Raw genomic sequence first — 21,647 nt, forward strand, 5'->3', positions numbered from 1 at the left:
GGGAGATCAGAGGGAGAGCGAGAATCTTTTTTTATTTTTTTTTTAATTTTATTATTTTTTTAAGATTTTGTTTATTTATTTGACAGAGATCACAAGCACGCAGAGAGAGAGAGGAGGGGAAGCAGGCTCCCTGCTAAGCAGGGCTCGATCCCAGAACTCTGGGATCAGGACCCAAGCCGAAGGCAGAGGCTTTAACCCACTGAGCCACCCAGGCGCCCCGAGGGCAAGGATCTTAAGCAGGCTCCACGCCCTGCACAGAGCCCAGCACCAGGCTCCATCTCACAAGCCCGAGATCGTGACCTGAACTCAAACCAAGAGTCAGATGTTTGACTGAGCCATCTAGGTGCCCCTACGCTCTCTTGATTATGCTTTGTCTCCTAAGCATCCTGCCCTCCCACACTCCATGGCTTATAATGTGCTGCTTTATGTATTTCACAGTTTAAAATTTTTTTTTCAAGGATTTTATTTATTTATTTTAAAGAGAGAGAGAGAGCACGAGTAGTAGGGAAGGACGGAGGAGGAGGGAGAAACAAACTCCCCACTGAGTAGGAAGCCTGTCATGGGACTTGATCCCAGGACCCTGGGATCATGACCTGAGCTGAACACAAATGCTTAACCGACTGAGCCACCCATATGCCCCTCACGGTTTTAAACTCTTTATCAAAGTCTAATATTATGTGAAGAAAACAACATAAGAGTGCATCGCTGTAAAATTTCACAAGGTGGAAATACCAGGTACCAGGTCAGTAAACAGAATATCACCAGCAACCCAGAAGCCTCCTTGTGACTTTTGTCAGTTATTAACGGCCCCTGGTTGTGCCTCCAAGGGGAACCACTGTCTTGACTTCTAACACCACAGATTAGTTTTGTCATGGCTTAGATTTCATTGCTGTCAGAGACCTAGGTTTCTTGTTCTAGGTCCCCAAAATGTGGTTGCCCTCCCTTTGTGTCTTTGCTAGTGCCTAGAACACAAACCCCCCTCTTCTGCCTCCTCCTTCATTTCTTCTTCCAGCTTCCTTGAAGAGCCCTCCGTATCCTTCCAGCTCAGCTTATGTTTCACGTATCCTGGGGAGGCTTCCGTCTTCCCCCTCTCCCATTTCCATTGACATTGTATGTACCTTCATTAGCATCCTCGTCGTGATGTGTTGGAGTTGTGTTTCCATTTGCCTGTAAGCTCTTTGGGATCTGGAATAAGCTGTTTTGTGGACCCCGTTCCATAGGGCCTGACACATAGTAGGAGATCAGCAGTTATATGTTGGATGAATGTGGAGAGTCGAGGAGACTGACTCCCCAAAAGATAAGTTCCTTCTCATAGGAGGCATCCTGCTCTCAGTCCTCATTGGCTTCTCTTCAACCTCTTTTTCTCTCTCTCATTAGTCTGATATTTTGTGATTTTTTTTTTCCATGCTGCTTTTGGAGCAAGTGAGAAAATGTTAGAGCTCTTTAAGGCTATTAAATTCATCAGTATGGTAATAAGAAAGACAGTGATGCCCTCAACTCCCCATCTCTCTGAAGGACAACAGCCCTTGACTCAAGAAGTCTGTGAACCCAGGCTTTGGCTTTCCTATCAAGTGTGCATGTGTAGATGACGCTCAGAATGTTTAATACTTCATGTGTTATAGAGTGGTATTCGGGATGCCTTTTCACTATTTTGTGTCACATCGGAGCCATAGTGTTTCAGTCTGAGAAATAGAGTCTTTCCCTTATAGGTAGGTGTTCAGCCATGCTTCTGACTGGAGTGGATGCGGGAAGCAGAGAAGGGAAGACAGAGCTAATCTGATTGACCTTAAACACTAAAGTAGCTCAGTTAGAGTGGTTTACACCTACCAGACTAGATGGCAGATTTTACCAAATCCTCCAAAGACAGATCCATTAATCACTGGAACACTCCATTCTGAGCAGTTTGTGTCTCAGCTGGGGGACGGAAGTGTTCCTTATCAGTCTTCTTAAGATAAGGCCAGCCAGCCTGAGTGCTTTGTGGGGGTTGTGTTGAGGTGGACTAAAGGCTTTTCTGGAGAAGGAGGCTAAAAGGGGAAGCATCGAGAAGGGTAGCCCTCAGGTGTAACTGAAAGGAGCAGGGAAGATAGAATGGTCGGGAGGGAGGTTCCAGGCACATGGGCCAGTATGGGCCCAGCTGTGGAGATCTGTTTCTGTGCACTTAGGCTTCCTCAGTCCCAGCTGTGTCTCTTCTCAGCTCTGTGGAATCCTTCCTCTGGTTTCTATGAGTGTTCCCCCAGCTGTGCATGTAGGGAAATGCCTCTGATTCAGTCCATGACCCTGGGCGATGGGCCTGTGCCCTGTCCAGTGTCCTGGGGCAGGCTTGGGCAGCAGTCAGAAATGCTTGGCACTCATCAAAGTTCTGTCCTCAGGAGAAGATTGGCTGGCGAAAGGACGCTCTACATTTGCTGGTGTTCACTACGGACGACGTGCCCCACATTGCGCTGGACGGAAAACTGGGGGGCCTGGTGCAGCCGCATGATGGCCAGTGCCACCTGAACGAGGCCAACGAGTACACTGTGTCCAATCAGATGGTGAGGGCCAGTGACCCCAGCCCCGCTCCCATGCTCCTATCCATGGGCCAAGCGCTCACCTGGCCCTCTACTCATGGGCTTTCCAATCTGTTCTGGAAGTTGGGTTTCTGTGTCATCTCCCCCAGCTGGGCTTCCAGAACTCCTCATTAACTTAGAAAGTTCACAGATTTCTGTAGCTGCTTCATCTTCCCGCCAGTGTGCACTTAAATGCAAGCTAGTTAAGGAAGAGGTGACCGGGGCAGACAGGATAGATCCCAGAGGATGGAGGTGACCTTACAGGAGGGCAGGGACTGTGCTCCTGTAGAGATCAAAACTGGGACAGAAGCTATAGGGCAAAACAAGTGAAGGTAAAACTTTGTGACTTCTAGAAATGAGCGTCCTGAGGCACAGAGTTCTGTCGGGTCAGGAGTATGGCTGCAGAGGTGTGCACAGAATAAGAGGCCTCAAGGACCTCCCACTGTCCATAGTCTGTGACTATGACCATGTCATCTAAAACAGTTTATGCAAAATTTCAAACATATATAATAGTAGGTAGACCAGTGAAATGAATTCCTATATACCTGTTTCCCAGATACAACAATTAGCAAGATTTTGTCATACTTACTGTGCAGTAAAACAAAAAAACAAAACAAAAAAACCAAAAAAAAAAACAAAACAAAAAAAAAAACAAAAAAAAAACTACACCCTTTCCTTGCCAAATCCATTCTGGTGTCTGGCTAGAGAGAAATATTTTATAACTTTTTTTGCTGGGCAAACCCATTTTCTCCAATGTCAAGCCTCACATATTATCCAAGAATAATGAAGTCTGGAAAAAGGGCTCATAATTATAAAACTTGGTAACTGTAGAGCTGGTGAGGACCTCTGTACCCATCGTTAACCCTTAAAATCCTTCGGGACATTAAAATCCTTTGGAACTGCCTCTCAGCCCCCACCCTCCCCTCCTCCCAGGTTCCCCTCCCCCACCACAGGCCAACTTTTGGTCCAGAGGTCAGCAGCCTCTTCTGCCTATTCTGAGTTGTGAGCAGGACCTGTAACAGACATCAGCAGGCCCAGCTGCTGGGCTTAAGAGAAGGAAAACAGGGCAGGGAGATAGGGAGGAGGGGTCTTCAAGAAGAGAGGGAAGATAACAGGAGCTGATGGTAGATGGTAGGGTGTGGTGGCTGGACTCTGGGGGGGAGGGGGGCTGTCCTCTCTGTCCCATCCCTGCTGGAAGGATAGTGGGACTCTCGCCCTCGTCACGTCTCCATTCTGGCTTAGGAGGGATGGGGCAATGCATCTAGTTTGGGGGGTGCCGTAGGGTCCTTTCCTGAGATCTTGGCATATTTCCGCAGTCTGAAGCTTGCAACTGGGGCTTGGTTATTAAGGGTGGCCAGGGAAGCTGCTTTTCCCAGCAAGTGATGAATTCCCAAGTACATGCTGGAGCTGGGGGCCACTGTCTCATCCTGTTGGAAACGTTACAGCCTTGACCTTTTTTTACCTTGGCTCTAGGACTATCCATCCCTTGCCTTGCTTGGAGAGAAGTTGGCAGAGAACAATATCAACCTCATCTTTGCAGTGACAAAAAGCCATTATATGCTCTACAAGGTATGCCTGGAGGGAGTGAGGGAGGCTCATGGCCTGATTCCAGGGCCCATGATGATCCCAAGGTGAACGGGCGATTAGAATGTGGGGTGGTGGGGTGAGGAGTGTTAACAGCCTTGCTCTGTGTGGGAGGAGATCCACAGGAGGGCTGGAATATAGCCCTAGTGGAAAATAACAGTATTTTTTTTTTTTTAAGATTTTATTTATTTATTTGACAGAGAGAGATCACAAGCAGGCAGAGAGGCAGGCAGAGAGAGAGGAGGAAGCAGGCTCCCCGCTGAGCAGAGAGCCCGATGCGGGGCTCGATCCCAGGACTCTGAGATCATGACCTGAGCCGAAGGCAGCAGCTTAACCCACTGAGCCACCCAGGCGCCCCGGAAAATAACAGTATTGAAGAATCTATTAGCATTCCCCTAGATGTGCATGCCTTTACAAGCAATGTAAACACAGTATCTAGTTTGATCCTGAGAAAAACTTTAGAAATAGTATGAGTTCCCATTTTTTCAGGTGATGAAATGGATATTCAGTGTAATAGGAAAGGACAATATAAAATAAAAATGTACGGAAAGAAAACCTAGGCAGTGGAGCAGGCTACATTACTAACTCCAGTATTCGGGGTTTTATGCCTTCTTCGTAGAGTAGGGCAGACCAGGGGCTTAGTCTGAGACAGGAATTCCCAAAGAAAGCAACAGATGTCTTGAATGAATAGAAGAGTCTGTGTATGAATTGACTCTATGAGACTTTTCCCGGGTCACCCTCTAGACCGTCGTTGTAAGCTCCCCTTGTGAATGCGTTCTTTCTCACAATCTAGGCAAGTCACATTTTGAACTAGAAGTCTCCCAGTTGCTCAGGGAGAGTGTGTGTAAGCGAGATGTAAAGCTCAGCTCCCCTCTGACTTCTTTGGCTTGAAAAGTTAGGAGAACTGAATCAGTAATCCTTCCCCAGCCCTGCCCGCCCCTCGGACCAGCGAGCCCCCATCCCCTCTCCAGATTGTTCTTAACTATCCACAGAAGAACCTCTGTCTGTGGTCTTCTCTTGCTTCTGCCTGAGATTATCACTGATCAAATGCCACTTGCATCTGCTTGAGTTCTTTCTCTTTTGTAGTCTGAATTAGTTTCAGAAGATGAAAACAAGGAATGAGGATTGTTTTCCTTATCTTGTGCAGAGGAAGATAGTAGGACAAAACCTGTCTGTTTACAAGGAACATCTCTAGAGGGATCAGTTGCACAGATTAGACTGGGTATGTTTCCAGATACCTCAAGACAGAAGCAGTCCACCGTGGCCTAAGCCGTTCTTGCTTGGAACCAAGGACACCTTACTCAGGGAGTTGGCCCATGCGGCCCAAGGCAGGCTGGGGACAGTGGGAGTTCCTGGAGCTCTCTGGCAGTCTAACATGTGGTGTATTCAGGTGTTAGGACAAATGAAAGAGGAGAGGCAGCCACTTCAAGGCTGCCTGCTGTGCCCAGGATTTCACCCAGAGATACCCAGGGAAGCCACCACTCACGTCTCAGTTCCCCATTCAGGGAAGAGGCCATAGACTCTTGGAAGAGCTTCCCCCTTTGCTCCTGCTGAACACATCTAGGGCATCCTTGAGCTGAACCTGGGAATACAGATCTATGTAGACCTGAGGAAAGAGGGCAAGGATATCAAGACTAAGTTGCCCATAGAGGAGGATGGAATTTCAGAGAGTTGTCTGTTGCAGGTGGGAGGGGAGAGGTCTCCCAGGAGGAGCAGGACATTCTGCTTCTGGAACAGATCTTACCAGGCCCTTTGATGCAGACCTTCAGAGGTTGGTTTTCCACATGTGTGCACCCCAGAGCCAGGTCCTCTCACCTTGCTTGTGACGTCTTCTCCAGTTTATGATGTGAGAGAGTGCGGTGCTGGGGGCTCCTTACTGGTCTAGCTTAGGAAAGCAGTTGGTATAGAAGGGCAAAATTGGCTTATATTTCTTCTTTCTTTCTTTTTCTTTTTCTTTTTTTTTTTCCAAGAATTTCACAGCCCTGATACCTGGAACGACAGTGGAGATTTTACACGGAGACTCCAAAAATATCATTCAACTGATTATCAATGCATACAATGTGAGTCCTCAGTTTTTCCCCCCGGCTACCCCACCCCACCCCACCCTGTCCCGCTGAGGCTCCAGGAGCTGACATGCACGTAGGTGGGCTGTGAATTAGGCTGGCGTGTGTGGCTCTGCTTCCTGCTACCTGTCTCTCTCTCACTCTTTTTTTTTTTTTTTTTAAGATTTTATTTGTTTGACACAGAAAGAGAGAGAGAGAGAGCAAAGCAGGCGAGTGGCAGGTAGAGGGAGAACAGGCTGCCCGCTGAATAGGGAATCCAAGCGGGGCTCCATCCCAGGACCCTGGGACCATGACCCAAGCCAAGGCAGATGCTTAACTGACTGAGCCCCCAAGCATCCCTTTGTGGCCAGTCTCTTGATTTTGACACCTTCCTCCTTCACTCAGGTTTGGGCTGGAGAAGACCATCCTACTTGCTGCATCTTCTCCCCTCACCTCTGTCCTCTTGATTCTCAACAAACATTGAACCCAGTAATCGGTAAATGGCATAGTCAGACTCAGGCCAATGGCCCCCAGGCATGCCTGGGTTCTGACTTCATGAAAACGTGGGCCCACGGGAGCACTATGCTTGAGGGGGGCACAGGTTCTCTGCACCCACCCAGTTGCCCAGGTGATCCTGCCTGCATGTTGGCAGGAAGAGAGAAGCACGCCCGCTGACCTCACCTCCCAGTGGGCAGGGCAGTCAGCATTCCCCAAGCTCTTGGAGCTCCGCAGAGAGCTGCAGACTGCCATGGACTGTAAGAATCAGAGGCCCTCTGCCTGCCCACTTAGGTCTGGTTGTAATCAGGGCCTTTCAGAGGGAGGCTGAGAGGGCCTGGTGAGTTCTGTGCTCTGTAACTCATCACCCGGACTTGGCTGCCTGTGAGTGGAAGTGGAGCACTGCCAGATGCGCTCCAGTTGTCCCTTCCCTATGCCAAGCCTGTCTCCGGGATTCCCAGACCTTTCTCCTTCCTATCCTCCTTTCCCTCAGTTCTGTGGACCCAGGAAGCACTTGACTCGGACCTACTTTTCTCAGGAAGATGGCAGGCCCAGTTTCTTGTGCAGGCAAGTCTGGACGCTCAGCTGTCCCCTCCCTGCGAAGACCCACGAGGGTTATAGCTTCCAGGGTCCACCCAGCCCCTCATGGGGCCAGCTAATTCCCAAACTGGAATTGAGTGCCTCTTCCTGTTAAAACAAAGTTATGCATAAAGTAAATACAGTTGAAGTAGCACTATTAGTCCTAACCTTATGTAAAATAGACATTTATGGGCTAACCCGGGATCTACTATGGCATCACACGTGTGGTAGAAAAACCATCTTCCCAGCGGTGACTGATGTACAAGTGAGTATTTGGAGCTCTGCCTCTCCAGTGTTGACTTTGTCAGACTACTGATGCAGTCCTGTTCTGACTTACAAAATATTGCTCAGCTGGACCAGGAGCCAGAGGTTGTGTGCTTGCCACTGGGGGACTCCAGGGCTGTCACTTGGTCTCCTGGAGCTTCAGCATCCGAAAGGCGGTGAGCTGGAAGGCAGTAAGGATTTGTGGGTGGTTTTCTGTCCTTTACCCACCTCCACCTTCTAGTGATTTTCTGTCCTCTACCCACCCCACCTTCTAGAGCAGTTAAAGGTCCTTTTCTTACAAATGCCCCAATCCCCCCTCACTCCTGGAACTTCCTCTTGAGAGAAACCAAAGACTTCCTTCCCCATCTTCTACCCCATTCCTCACATACAACATCCTCTTTTCTGTTCTCTGATTTTTAAGTCTTCACCAGACCCAGCAGGCCAGGGTTTCCAGGTTCACCTTATCTTCAGTGGTTTTCACATTTCCATGGTGAATGGAAACATGACCTACCAAGAGCGTGTCTGAGAAAAGATCGTGTGTGGGGGAGGGGGCCCAGCCCTGCTAAATGTCGCCTCCTTTCTGAGGGCCATTCCTTGCTGGGAGCCTTTTGGCCTCAGCCTCTGGACACTTAACTAAAGGAGTCAGAGTGAGAGCCAGAACTCCCACCTGATGCTGCTGGACCTATTGTCACTGTGTGTGTGTGTGTGTGTATGCACTTAGTGTACCTAGCTCTGGCTTTCCTTCCACCTCCTTCTCTCCCTGGCCTGGGTCTGAGCCCAGCCGTGACTGGACTGTTTGCTTCTGTTTGTGTTACCTTGCCGCCTCGGCAGTTTGTGGTGGATTCCATTGGATTCCATGTGAGTCATGCAGCAGATGACTAAGTTTGGGTGTTGACTCTGACCCCACCCCCCACCCCCCCACCCCCCCGCCGAGAGCTGGCCAGCCATCTGTGGTGACATTCTTAAGAGATTTGGGGTGAAGCACATGTAACAGACGAAACAGCTGTGGGATTTAGCGAGGCTGAGGCGGGAGCAAGATGGGAAGGGTGTGTGTAAGTCCATGTCCTGCAGACTCAAGTCTGTTGTAGACAGCTCTCGTAGTGGGAAGTCTTCAACTCTGGGCTTTGATTTCTGTATTTTCATTTGCTGTGCCAAATTCTTCATTGTGAGAGATCACCAAGTCTCCTCCCAAGGGGGTTTGGCAGCGTGGAGCTTGGCTGTGCTGTTGGTGCTGGGAGAGGTTCTCTTCCAGAGCCCGGAGGGTGGCTCCGGGTGCTCACACACAACACACCAGCGTTGTGTCACGTTGAGAAAGAGGACGAGGACTCAGAATCATGGTGGCAGGGTAGGGGGGGGGGGCGTTCTTTTCAGAGTGGGGGAGAACAGAAGGAGCTGGAAACTGCTAGCCTGGCATGTGGAGGGTAGTAGGAGAGGCTGTGGAAGATGCGTCTCCGAGAGGAGCACGTGTTTCTCTTTTTGTCGTTGCCATCAACTCTGTGCCCACCTGTTCCACAGCTGGCCTGACTTAAAAGCAACTGCAGCTGTGACCTAGCCTGCCTGAGTATTTTAATAGCCTTTAAACTTCTGGCATCCTTGACATTGTCTCCTTGTCTTAGGATGAGGAGTAAGGAAACATCTTCAGGAGCAGATGTGGTGGGCGTTAATTGAATTTCTGGCATCCTGCAGAGGTCTTCATGCGCAAGAACTGCACTGCCTGAAGCTTGGATCCTCTATTTTATGCTCCGTTCCATGTGGTCATTTATTCGGTCAACAGATATATGCCAGTGGCCTAATGTGTGGCAGACGTCATGCGTATCTTGGGGGGAAAAAGTAAACAAAACACAATCCTGTCCTTTGGGAGCCCATAGTCTTTTGCAGGAGATAGACGCATAGGACCGGAATGCAACCTGACTGTTAGTACTTTCCAAGGTCAGAATACTGCAGGGAGAAGACCTGGTTCTGTCCTGCTTGCCAGCAGCTGATTGACCCTGAGCGATGCCTTTTCTTTGGCCTCCGTTCCCACTTGCATAAACTGACAGGTTGAACTAAGTAATCTCCACTATTCCTGTCCCCTGCCCCCAACATCTTAAGAGTTTCTGATTCCTGTAGGGAGCAGGAATATACAAACTTTAGATCACAACGCAAGGCTTTGGGGTCTTATGGCCAGAATGGAGCATAGATATGATTTCCATCCATCATAGTTACCAGTTCATTCAGTAGGAATCCCAGTCTCCAGTGTTCTCTCTCCCCCATTAACATGTCCAGGAGGCAGCTCGAGCAGATCTTGGGGAGGGAGCACTAGTGTTTCCTCCCAATGTCTTATTGGCAAGACACAGGAGCTTCGTGTTTTATGTGATTGACCCTAAGTCATTTTTTACATAGCTCCAATCTACCTAGCCCTTTTTTGATACACTGATTTGCCTCATTCTCATAGTTATTCACAATTAGAAAATATGTATTTTTTCATTATTATTTTTTATTATGTTATGTTAGTCACCATACAGTTCGTTATTAGTTTTTGATGTAGTGTTCCAAGATTCATTGTTTATGTATAACACCCAGTGCTCCATGCAGTACATGCCCTCCTTAATACCCACCACCAGGCCAACTCATTCCTGTACCCTCTTCCCCTCTAAAACCCTTGGTTTGTTCTCAGAGTCCACAGTCTCACATGGTTCGTCTACCCCTCTGATATCCCCCCTCGTTTTTCCCTTCCTTCTCCTAATGTCCTCCATGCTATGCCTTATGCTCCACTAGTAATTGAAACCATATGATAATTGATTCTCTCTGCTTGACTTATTTCACTCAGCATAATCTCCTCCAGTCCCATCCATGTTGATGCAAAAGTTGGGTATTCATCATTTCCGATGGCTGAGTAATATTCAGCTATGTACAGAAGAATGAAACTCTACCATTCTCTTACACCTTACACAAAGATAAACTCAAAATGGATGAAAAACCTCAATGTGAGACAGGAATCCATCAAAATCCTAGAGAACATAGGCCAGAACCTCTTCGACATTGGCCACAGCAACTTCTTTCAAGACACATCTCCAGAAACAAAGGAAACAAAAGTGAAAATGAACTTTTGGGACTTAAACCTTCTGCACAGCAAAGGAAACAGTCAGCAAAACAAAGAGGCAACCCACGGAATGGGAGAAGATATTTGCAAATGACACTACCGACAAAGGGCTGATATCCAAGATCTATACAGAATTCCTCAAATTCAACACCCAAAAAACAGATAATCACGTCAAAAAATGGGCAGAAGACATGAACAGACACTTCTCCCAAAGAAGTCCTACAAATGGCCAACAGACACATGAAAAAATGTTCATCATCATTAGCCATCAGGGAGATTAAAATCAAAACCGCACTGAGATACCACACACCAGTTAGAATGGCCAAAATTAACAAAGAACAACAGATGTTGGCAAGGATGTGGAGAAAGGGGAACCCTCTTACACTGTTGGTAGGAATGCAGGTTGGTGCAGCCACTTTGGAAAACAGTGTGGAGGGTCCTCAAAAAATTACAAATAGAATTACCTTATGATCCAGTAATTCCATTACTGGGTATTTACCCAAAGAAAATGAAAACACAAATTCGAAAAGATACACGTACCCCTATGTTTATTGCAGTGTTATTTACAAAAGCCAAGATATGGAAACAACCTAAGTATACAGTGAATAAGATAGATGTAGTGTATATACACAATGGAATATTACACAGCCATAGAAAAATGGTAATTGTGCCATTTGTGACAACATGGATAGACCTAGAGGGTAATGTGCTAAGTGAAATAAGTTAGATTGAAAAAGACAAATACTATATGATTCTACTCATAACTAGAATCCTTAAAAAAAAAAAAAAGGGCAGAATCAGATCAATAAATAGAACAAACTGATGGTTGCCAGAGGGGAGGGGAGGTGGGGGTTTGGGCAAAAAGGGTGAAGGGGAGAGAGAGGAAGAGATACAGCTTCTAGTTATGGAATGAGTAAGTCACAGGGAAAAAAAGACACAGTATAAGCAATAAAAAAATTTTTGACCTGCCTCAAAAATAATTTTAAGTTTTTTCCACTAGGTCTGAACCCCTTAGTATAGCTGCTATTAAAACACCCATCCATTCACTCAACAGAAGCTTGTGTTCAGTACTAGGGAGAAATAGGATATGGCTCTGGGAGCTCCCCGCTCAGTGAGTTCAGGAGTTTTGTAAAGAACTGTGTTCAGCAGGAGAGCACTGTGTATGTTGAGAGATACTCATGCAACTCTCAGCCGGTTGAGGCTGGCCAAGAGGAAGTGGATTTAAGAGAGTATTTTTAGAGTTGTAGAAGCACTTGGACAATTTGTTGCAAAGGGGGAAACTATTTTTTGCAGAGAGTATTTTCAACAGGCCATTAATTTGTTGGAAAAACTGCATATTTAACTTATTCAAGTTTAGCACTACAGGCTCAGCAAAAAAAGAAAAAACAAAAAAAAACACAAAGAAAAGAACCCAAAAGAGCAAGAGGCAGTTCTGGCAGCCATCTGTCTGTTCAATGCCATGTTCCCTGAAGTGCACCTGAGAGGAGGGTGCGGGCCTCGGGGTCATCGTTGAACTTGGGGTCCGTGTATCTGTGTATAAACAAATTTATTTTTTGTAAGACCCAAGCCAGTTCCTTTGCCCTGAGTCACCAAAGTGTGCCCTCTTTAGAGATTTTCAATGGCAAGTTTTTCAACCTACAGGCATGCAGAAATTTGCACAAACTCTTCACAAGCTAAATAGCTCTGAGAATCCAGCACCCAGATCAAAAAACGATATTACTAATACCCAGAACCACCTATTGTGCCCTCTTCTACTGTTTATCGCTCCAAGGGTAACCATTAATTTTGCCTCTTTTTAAATGTCATATAAATAGAATCATACAATATATATCCTCTTTGGGTCTGACTTCTTTCAGGCAGGGTTACAAGATTCATCTATGTCATGGGATGTAGTGATACTTCATTAATTGTTACTATATGGTGTTCTGTGTGAACACACCGTAATTGTTTTGTTAAAGGTCTCTTCTACCATTGACAGGCATTTGGGTGGTTCTGGTTTCTAGCTGCCGTGGACATTGTTGCTATAAACATTCTCATGTGTGTCTCTGGTCAGTACATGTCTCTGTTGGGTATAAGCCTACAGTGAATTACTAAGTCCAAGGTTGGTCCAGGCTTTGGTAGACAGTGCCTCATGGTTTTTTCGAAGCTTGTACCAGTCAGACTCACACCAGCAGAGTGGGGGCCCAGGGGCTCCACACATCTTTCCAACACTTGATATTTTTCGTCTTTTATTTTTTCTGTTCTGATGGGTAACTTTGGCTTGACTTTTATTTCATTCACCATCTTGAGAACATTATCCCCATGTAAGATACTGTTTTTTCAGAATATGGTTCAAAACTCAGTGAACGTGGCCCTCATCTGATGGAGGGTGGGTGTGATTGCAAGGATCAGCCAGGTGGATTCTAGGAGAAAGTGCCTGCTGAACTGGTTTGGAAGGTTGACAAGATGCTAGCCAGGGGAAGAGAAGAGCCATTGACCGAGGGAACGCTATCCCAGGCCCATTAAACCACCAAAGTCTAGGGAGCACACGGCAAGATTTGAGGAGCTGAGTGTCCAAAGCTGAGTGGGACGAGAGGTGACTCTGGAGTGGTGAGTGGGGACAGAATATCACCCCCTGGAAGCAGATAAAGTTACCATATGGCAGGTGGACCTCTGTCAACCTCTCTGAGCTCACGGAGGGAGAGCTTGGGCCAGGTCTGGCAAGGTGGTGTGTGGTGTGCAGAGAAGGGAAAGGATGAGGGATGGGCAGTGAACCAAGCCCAGTGGCTCTTCCCTTGGCCTGAGGCTCCTGAGTTAGGGACAGTCCTATGGGCCTCCGAGGACCAGTGTGGAGAGCATCTCTGCTGCGGCCTGCACTAAATGGTTCTGGCTCCGTCTTCTCTCTCTGTTCAGAGCATCCGGTCAAAAGTGGAGGTGTCTGTCTGGGATCAGCCTGAGGACCTTAATCTCTTCTTCACTGCTACCTGCCAGGACGGTGTGTCCTACCCCGGCCAGAGGAAGTGTGAAGGCCTGAAGATTGGGGACACAGTAAGTTCTCACCCCCAACTAAACCTGCTAGCATTGGTCATCATTCTTTGGCTTCTGGTAACTTTTATGACTTATCAGAGCCTTTCAGGGCTTATATTCTCTCTTCCAACTCTGTGTCATGGGGGGGGGGTGCCTGTTCTGTGCTGTGTTTCCGGGGTGCAAGGTGGACTTGTTAGAGGGCTTCAGTCAGGAGGCAGCACCCACTGCACTGCCGCACGAGACTTCCTCAAGCTGACGTTGTGCCCTTGGCGTTTGAAAACACGACCTTCATTGGGCAGGAGTGAAATTAGGTGGGAGAGTATGGTGGGAATCAGAGAACTGGTCTTCATTCCTAGTCTTCGACAACTTGCTCTGTGCCTTGGATAATCTGACCCTCGCTTTTTCCTTCTGCAAATTAGGAAGAAAGCCATCCATCTCTTCTGATTTGATCCGATGGGGTGGATAACCACAGCCGTGGAGGGCATAGAAGCTTTGTGTGGATTAAGGGGCTGATGGGCAAGAAAGACAATGAGTTTGCTCTGTTTCCTCACCACTCCCCTGCAGGGAAGGTAGTGTTACTCAGGTTGGCAGGTGAGAAAAGCGGAGCCAGGGCTTTCTGGCTGTGATACTGGTACCCTCGACCACCATTCCCTGGCCTCTTGCTGCCTGTGATTCTGTTCTCTCCTGTATGTTCCAGAGGGTTCATTTTGGATCAAAGTATGATAGCAAAGAAGTGGGGGGGGGGGGCTCCGCACGGGGAGCGTGGCTTATTGAGTGCCTTTCTGTGCCTTACCTCATTCAGTGTGCGCACATACCCGCCCCCCGGCTCGGGGGGAGCAGGGCGCTGTGCTCACTGCTGCTGGGCATCCTGAGGTTGGGGATGTCACAGCCTGCCCGAGATCCCCCAGCTAACAAGCAGTGGGCGTGTAACAGACTGTGGTCACTGATTAGTCGTTCTTACCGTGGAGGGAATAACCCATGTACCGTTGTGTGGGGGTTGATGACGGGCCCTGTGCTACATCTAGTAGGGACTTCGTCTGCTTCCTGCAGAACCTGTAAGATAGACATTACTTCCCCCACTTGATGTGAGGAAGACTGGGGCTCCCAGGGGGACCTGAGAAACTTGCCGAAAGTCCTGCTGCTGTTGAGCTGCAAGTACCCAGTCAAATCTGAAACTCCTGATGCCAGAGTCTGCGTTCTGCCTTGTGTGCTTCGGAAGGACAGCTTTCTAGGAAGCCCGGGGTGGCTTCCTTACCACCTCTGTATAGACACCCCTGTGTACAGATTTGGGGTTTCGCTAGGATAGTTCAGGAAAGTAGGGACACTGTCTAGAAGACAAAAAAAGATTATTTTATTATTAAAAAAATTTTTTTAAGATTTTATTTATTTATTTGAGAGGGAGTGAGAGAGATCACAGAGGGGAAGGAGCCCTACGTAAGCAAGGAGCCGTACGTGGAGCTCGATCCCAGGAGATCCTGAGATCATGACCTGAGCTGAAGGCAGATGCTTAACCAACTGAGCCACCTAGGTGTCCCCCCAAAAAGGTTCTAAATGGCATTTTTTTCCACAAAAACATAAAAGCTCAGATGTAGTGGGATGATTTATAGAGAAGCTGAAATAGAAATGGAAGGAAGGTGCTTCATCCACCCTGATCGCCCTGGACAACTCTTCCGCACGGGTGGGCCAGCAGTCTCCCTTCAGCTCAGAGAGAAGACTTCTGCTGTTGTCTTGCTGTCCAGGAGGCCACGGTCACACGGCCTCTGGCTCTGCTGCAAGGAGGGGTGGAGTTCTTATTTCCTGTGGGTGGAAATAGGCTGGCACAGAGCAGCGGCGACTCCCCTGTCACAACAGACAAGATGCTGCCGCCAGGGCCATGCCAGCCCAGGAGAGGCAAGCTCGTGCAGGGCCCTGCGAGCGCAGGGGCAGAACCAGCCACACAATTTGCGGGGCCCAGTGCCAAATCAGAATATGGGGTCCTTGTTCAAAAATACAGAATTTGAGGAACGCCTGGGTGGCTCAGTCATTAAGCCACTGTCTTCGGCTCGGGTCATGATCCCAGGGTTCTGGGATCGAGTCCCACATCAGGCTCCTTGCTTGGCGGCGAGCCTGCTTCTCCCTCTGCCTCTGCCTGCTTGTGCACGCTCTCTCTCTCTCTCTCTCAATCTGACAAATAAATAAATAAAATCTTAAAACAAAAAAACAAAAAAAAAACAAAAAACAATTTGAAGATGACAACAGCAAAGGATTAGCCTGAGCATGGGGCCCTTCTGGGTGGGGGGCCCTGGGAATGCATAGGCTCAGCACCATGGAGCCAGCCCCAGCAAAGGAATGAGGGGGGGGCTCTCCCTCGGCCCCCCTTCTGCTGAAGGAGAGATGGATTTATGCACTTCTGGCTGGGACCAGTCTGATTACCTTAACCCTGGACCATCTCTCAACCTCTGTCCCTCCTCCCAGACTGAGCTTTCTTTAGAGGGCTCACACCTGGGCTCCAGCAGCCAGGTCTGCTCCTCAGCACTCGGGCTCTCCCGCTAATGGCAGTGTCCAGGGCCAGTGGGCAGAGGAGAACACGTGCGATGAGTCGGCCCCACAGAGGGTGAGGCGTGCAGCTCTGCAGGCTGGCCATGGTGTCCCAGTGGCCCCAGGGACGAAGGATCTGCATCACAGAGGGGTTATCTTTGAGCTGAGGAGCAGGAGTAGGGGTTTTCCAGGTGTGGGAGGGAGGATGGGGAGATCCCATCCATGGGCCTACCATGTGCAGAGCAGTAGGTGAGTCTGAGGGTGTGAACATGCTTTGCCCTTTTGCAGGTGGGAAGCAGTTGAGGGGAGTGGGGTGGGGCCTGGGGCAGACTTGGGCGGTATGGGCAGGACGTAGGGGCCAAGCTAAGGTATCTGACTGTTACTTGGGAAGTGGGTGTTATCCTTCAGTGCCAAGATTTGGGAGGTCCGTGGACATGTTGGGGAATGGCAGGAGATAGGCAGAAGGGCTCGGGACTTACATGGAGAAGAGGGATTAGGAAAAGCAGTCAGGGTATAACTGTCATTGGGTCTCCAGGTCTGGCCTATAGATGAGGACATGGGCCATGGTGGGGGTTGGGGGGCAGTAGGTGCAGCCTTGGGACAGCTGGGTTTAAGTATCAGCCAGGTGAGCCTCACCCCTCATAACTAAAGCTTCTTGAAGAACGGGGCATGGTGGGGGCAGGGGTGGGGCAGGCAGAGGCTTTATGGGCACTTCCAGCCAGAGGCCATGGTTTTATGACTCTTCTGTGTTCTCTGGGTTAAGAGATCTCTCCAGGCAGGAAGCAGGAGAGGTGGCAGGGGATGAGGGACAAAAGAAATACTCCTTAAATAAAACCTTCAAAGTGTCAAATCCAATGAGGTTCTCTTCTCCAGTGATTTTAATTTTTTCCCTAATTTTCTGCCTCTGGGCCCAACACCAGCTAGGGCTGACCCAGTGGGCCCAACCACTAGGAGTTGGTTTTCTTATGAACTGACTTCGACAAATCAGTATGCAAGTGACCAGCCGTACAGCAAACACTAACGCCCAGTACAAAGGACCTAGTGAGCCCCATCATGGGCTTCCCACAGTGTCCCCCTCTCCTGTCCCCTCCTTTGGGGCTCTGTAGTCCGTGCCCATGCCCAGCGCTTTGTTTCAATGAGCTCCTGGTGGACTTGGCATCTGTACAGCCCCGGGTTTGGTGGTTTGGGGTGGGGGCTGGGCAGCCCTTTTGAAAGCGTGGATCAGGCCAACAGTCCTGCAGGGAAACCACGAGCATCCCAATGAGGCTTAAATAACAAGACTGGATGGGAGGGAGGGCTGCTATGTCCATGACCTTCCTCTGGAATCTCAGAGTGTGAGATGGAAGGTCTCTGGGAACTGGGGAGCCTTGAGTATCAGTTGAAGTCCACAGTAATCAGGGAAAAGTCTCCTTCTAGCTGCTTGACAGCAGCTGGATTCTTTCCTGACCCCTCAGGGAAATGGACTCTGAAAGGAAGGTAGCAGAACAGATTTACTTGTTGTTCCTGAAGTGCTTTTTATAGCTTTCCTGTGCCCAGCAGGACCTGCGAGACCAGTGGCTGAGTTCGACGGAGCCACTCTCTGTTTATCAGGTGGCTGGCCACATGCCAGGGTACATGGGCCTGACAGGGCCTGGGTTGGACCAAAGCCTTGGCTGAGGAAAGCCACCAGGACTGCCTAAAGGCCATTCTTCCTCATTCCGCCAGCCAGGCAGACAGTCTATGAGCCTTTCTAAATCCTGGGTCACCGGCTGGCTGCACTGATCCCGGGGCTCCCCTGGCTTCTCCACTTACTCCCTGGCAAACGCAGACACACTGGGAAGTCTGGGGAGATTGAATTCTCTTGTTACTTTGTCCCCTGATGCAGGCAAGTTTCCCTGGGGGCAGGTCCTGCTCCCACATGGACACTCCTCACAGTCTCTCAGTGACTAAATCCCTTTGGCTCTTGATCTAGCTTCTTTCTTTGCTACTTACTCCATTTCTGAGCCCCAGACACCTTTGGGAGGCAGGGACTTTTCCTTTAACAAGCCCTCTACCACCGTAGCCCTGGGAAGTGGTCGCGTTGAGCAAGTCATGGCTTCTTTCTCAAAGCAGGGAAGTTAGTCTCTGCGTTCTTGACAGCCCTGTGGGGGGCTTCGGTCAGGCACCCCACCCCCTTCCTGTCTGGAGGTTGGGTTCCCTCTAGCCCAAAGCAGGTAGATTTGAGATGCCTCTGGTCCCCCCCTTGTGGATCACCATCTTGCAGTCCCTGCAGTTCGCGGGGCTGCCTTGCCCCCCGTACCCAGACATGAACACTGAACACCTGCCATGTTCCCACTTCCAGGAGAGGATGTGCCGAGAAGAGCCGGGTCCCACGCCCACCAGCTCTGTGACCGGCACTAAGCTCCATTACCCACCAGCCCTGTTTTCTCTCCAGTAAATGAGAATACCTCTTCTTAGGGCATGTACATGAGACACTCATGGAAATGCCCAGCACAGTGCCTGGCACATGTAGGCATCTGTCCCCTGGTAACTAGTCATGTTTGTTGTCATGAGGCAGGGTTCAGTTCCCAGGTGGGTCCTCATCTTGTTTCCTTACCTCAAGAGCCCACCTATACCTCGGGTCCTTGAAACATAGCCTGTCTCTCCCTTTGCCCCCTTCCACCGTCTGTGTAGACTTGGAGAGTGCGGGTGGGCTAGTCTCAGCTATCTGCAGCTGGTTTGGCTCTCTCAGCGTCCTCTGACCCTGGCTGTTGGTCATCATCCTCAGCTCACCTGTCTAGCAGCAGCTTCTGTGACACCCCTTGGCTGACGCTGATTCCTGGATGTCCATCGTTGGGTCACCTGGAGCCGGGCCTACTGCCAAGTGGGGAATTTCTCTCCAGGGCCTAGAGCGCTGGATCTGTCCTCCCGCTTAGTCTCATCTGCCCCTCCACCCCCCTGGTGTCCCTAGATGTCACAGAATTTGAGGGGAGACCTTTTAGAATTGATAAAGACCCCAAAGTGATAGGGATCTATAGAACATTTAGAAAAGGACATGTTTTCACTGTTCTCCAAAAATACACCTCTTTGTTACCTGAGAGGCCGGTATAAAGCCAGTTATAGATGACTTTCTAAAAAATCAGCTTTAATCCAACCCAAGTGATTAATGCAATTAAGAACAGCAGTAGCTAAAAGTGGTTTCTAACCCCTTCTGAACCTCAGAACGACCCAAGGGGTCTTTTGAAAAACAGAGCCATCCGGCCAGATGCAGGGGTTCAGTCAATGGACACCCTGGTCTGTTTCAGGAGCACCGCTGTTCGGGGAGAAGTGTTTCAGGGTGGCATTGGGTCAGGGCGTGCCAGCTGCCTGTCTGTGGACCTCCACAGCCCTGGGCCCTGAGGGCAGCCTAGCTGACTAGCCACACCTACTCCTGTTCCAGGGGACCCCAGGGAAGAGCTGCGCTCTGCCTCTGGGAGTACCCCACAGAGCCCGCCCGTGCTCTCCTCCCCTCACAGCCGTGTGGGCAGGTGATGGGGTCTTTCCCGTGAGGCCATCCCCAGCCGCCCACCTGGCTGCCTGTTTCTGGGGCAACCCGTGAGCAGCTCAGGGGTCAGTGACACTTCTCTACAGGCTGTGCTTAGAAAGAAAAAGTCTGTCTCTGTGTGTGGCACGCTCATCAGTGATGACTCTGGGCTGTGATTGGGGCTGAGGGGTGCAGCTGGGAGGACCAGTGTGAGCAGGAACCCGGGGGTAGAGGGAGCCTTCAGGTGTGTGTTGTGGTGAGGCAGGCACCCTGGCAGGGACCCAGGGCCCCTCATCCTTTCTCCAGCAGGAGAGGAACCCTTTCTGCAGAGGGGCAGGCAAGTGCCAGGGTGCATGGGCCCCTGTGCCCCGAGAGGTCAAGGGTGCAGCTACCTCAGTGCCTGGCACAGAGGGGATACCAGGGAAGTATTCGTGGGAGGAGCGACTTCCTAAACGGAGAGGGTAGGGTAACGCAGAAATGCGGGGGAGCTAGAACCACATGCCCTGGGCGCACCTGAGTGCTGTTGTCCTGGGTACTGTGAGGGCGCTCGTGGATCTGGGGGGGCCTCGTCTGCCTCTGGCCTGCAGCCACAGCTCTCCATCGAGGACCTCAGGGGTGCTTCCCCCCACGCTGGGCCTCTAGGTGGTGGGGAGGCCCTGACCGGCCGTGCCGCAACATCCCCTCTCTCCTTCCCACCCAGGCGTCCTTCGAGGTGTCGGCGGAGGCCCGCAGCTGCCCCGGCAGGCCCATGGAGCACACGTTCACCCTGCGGCCCGTAGGGTTCCGGGACAGCCTGGAGGTGGGGGTCACCTACAGCTGCCAGTGCGGCTGCAGCGCGCGGCTGGAGTCCGACAGCACCCGGTGCAGTGGGAACGGGACCTACGTGTGCGGCCTGTGCGAGTGCAACCCCGGCCACCTGGGCACCCGCTGTGAGTGCCAGGAAGGGGAGAGCCAGACCGGGTACCAGAACCTGTGCCGGGAAGCCGAGGGCAAGCCCCTATGCAGTGGGCGTGGGGAGTGCAGCTGCAACCAGTGCTCCTGCTTCGAGAGCGAGTTTGGGAAGATCTACGGTTCTTTCTGCCAATGTGACAACTTCTCCTGTGCCAGGAACAGAGGGGTCCTCTGCTCAGGTAGGCACCCTGTAAGCACGTTAAAACTCTGGGCCGGGCTCGGGCACCACTAGGCATCCTCCGCCCAAAGGGTGCCTTGTACTAACTAACCACGGTCCTCCTGGGAGAAGGCAAGGGCAAGCCTTGCCTGCCACTGGGCCCAGGAGTGGGAACCTGTGTGTAGAATACAACAGTAGGAGGACCTGCCGTGTGCCTGAGAACTCCCAGAGTCACAGGGGTATGTGGGGGTCATCCGGGACTACCTTGCATAGCATTCCTGACAGGTAGGTGTTTAGTCTCTCCTTGATTGCCTCCTGGGACAGGGAGCTCCCTGGGGCCATTAGTGGGTATTCTCTTGTTAGACATTGCATTCGTCTCCTGTTGCTGGTCTGACGAGTTGCTGTAGACTTAGTGGCTTCAAACACCACCAGTGTGTTATGTTATTGTTCTGAAAGTCAGAAGTCCACTGTGGATGTTACTCGGCAAAAATCCAGGTGTCAGCAGGGCTGCATTCCTTTTAGAAGCTCTAGGGGAGAATCCATTCCCTTGCCTGTTTCAGCTTCTGGAAGCCTTCTGCATCCCTTAGCTCATAGCCATTCCTCTGTTTTCAAAGCCAGCACTGTGACATCCTCAGATCTTTCTCCGAGTCTGACCTCTGGTTTGTTGTCCCATGTCTTTCTCTGACATTCTGCCTCCCTCTTACAAGAAGCCTTGTGATTATGTTGGACCTGCAAGGGTAATCCCAGAGTCTTCCCATCTTGAGAGCTTTGACTTAACCACATCTGTGAAGTCCCTTTACCGTGCAGAGTAACACAGACATGGGTTCTGGGCATTGGGCTGCGGTCATCTTGGGGGGCCATCATCTGCCTCCCACAGACATGGTTTGGAAGCTTCTTTTGATTGAACGGAAAATTGTTGTCTCAGTCATTTCCACCCACTGAT

The 21,647-nt window shown here is 50.1% G+C and overlaps 1 protein-coding gene across 2 annotated transcripts in view; it reads left to right on the forward strand.

Annotated features, from left to right (window-relative positions):
* Nucleotides 1-21,647, forward strand: part of ITGB5 (integrin subunit beta 5) — a 116,132-nt gene that overhangs the window by 63,683 nt on the left and 30,802 nt on the right. For both annotated transcript variants that reach the window (XM_047734885.1, XM_047734892.1), the window contains exons 6-10: nucleotides 2,370-2,531; nucleotides 4,020-4,115; nucleotides 6,101-6,190; nucleotides 13,485-13,619; nucleotides 20,297-20,726. In XM_047734885.1, the coding sequence (XP_047590841.1) occupies nucleotides 2,370-2,531; nucleotides 4,020-4,115; nucleotides 6,101-6,190; nucleotides 13,485-13,619; nucleotides 20,297-20,726 (913 nt within the window). The remainder of the gene's footprint in view (nucleotides 1-2,369; nucleotides 2,532-4,019; nucleotides 4,116-6,100; nucleotides 6,191-13,484; nucleotides 13,620-20,296; nucleotides 20,727-21,647) is intronic.

The sequence above is a fragment of the Lutra lutra genome, chromosome 1 (assembly GCF_902655055.1).
Source record: "Lutra lutra chromosome 1, mLutLut1.2, whole genome shotgun sequence".
Classification (NCBI taxonomy): Eukaryota; Metazoa; Chordata; class Mammalia; order Carnivora; family Mustelidae; genus Lutra; species Lutra lutra.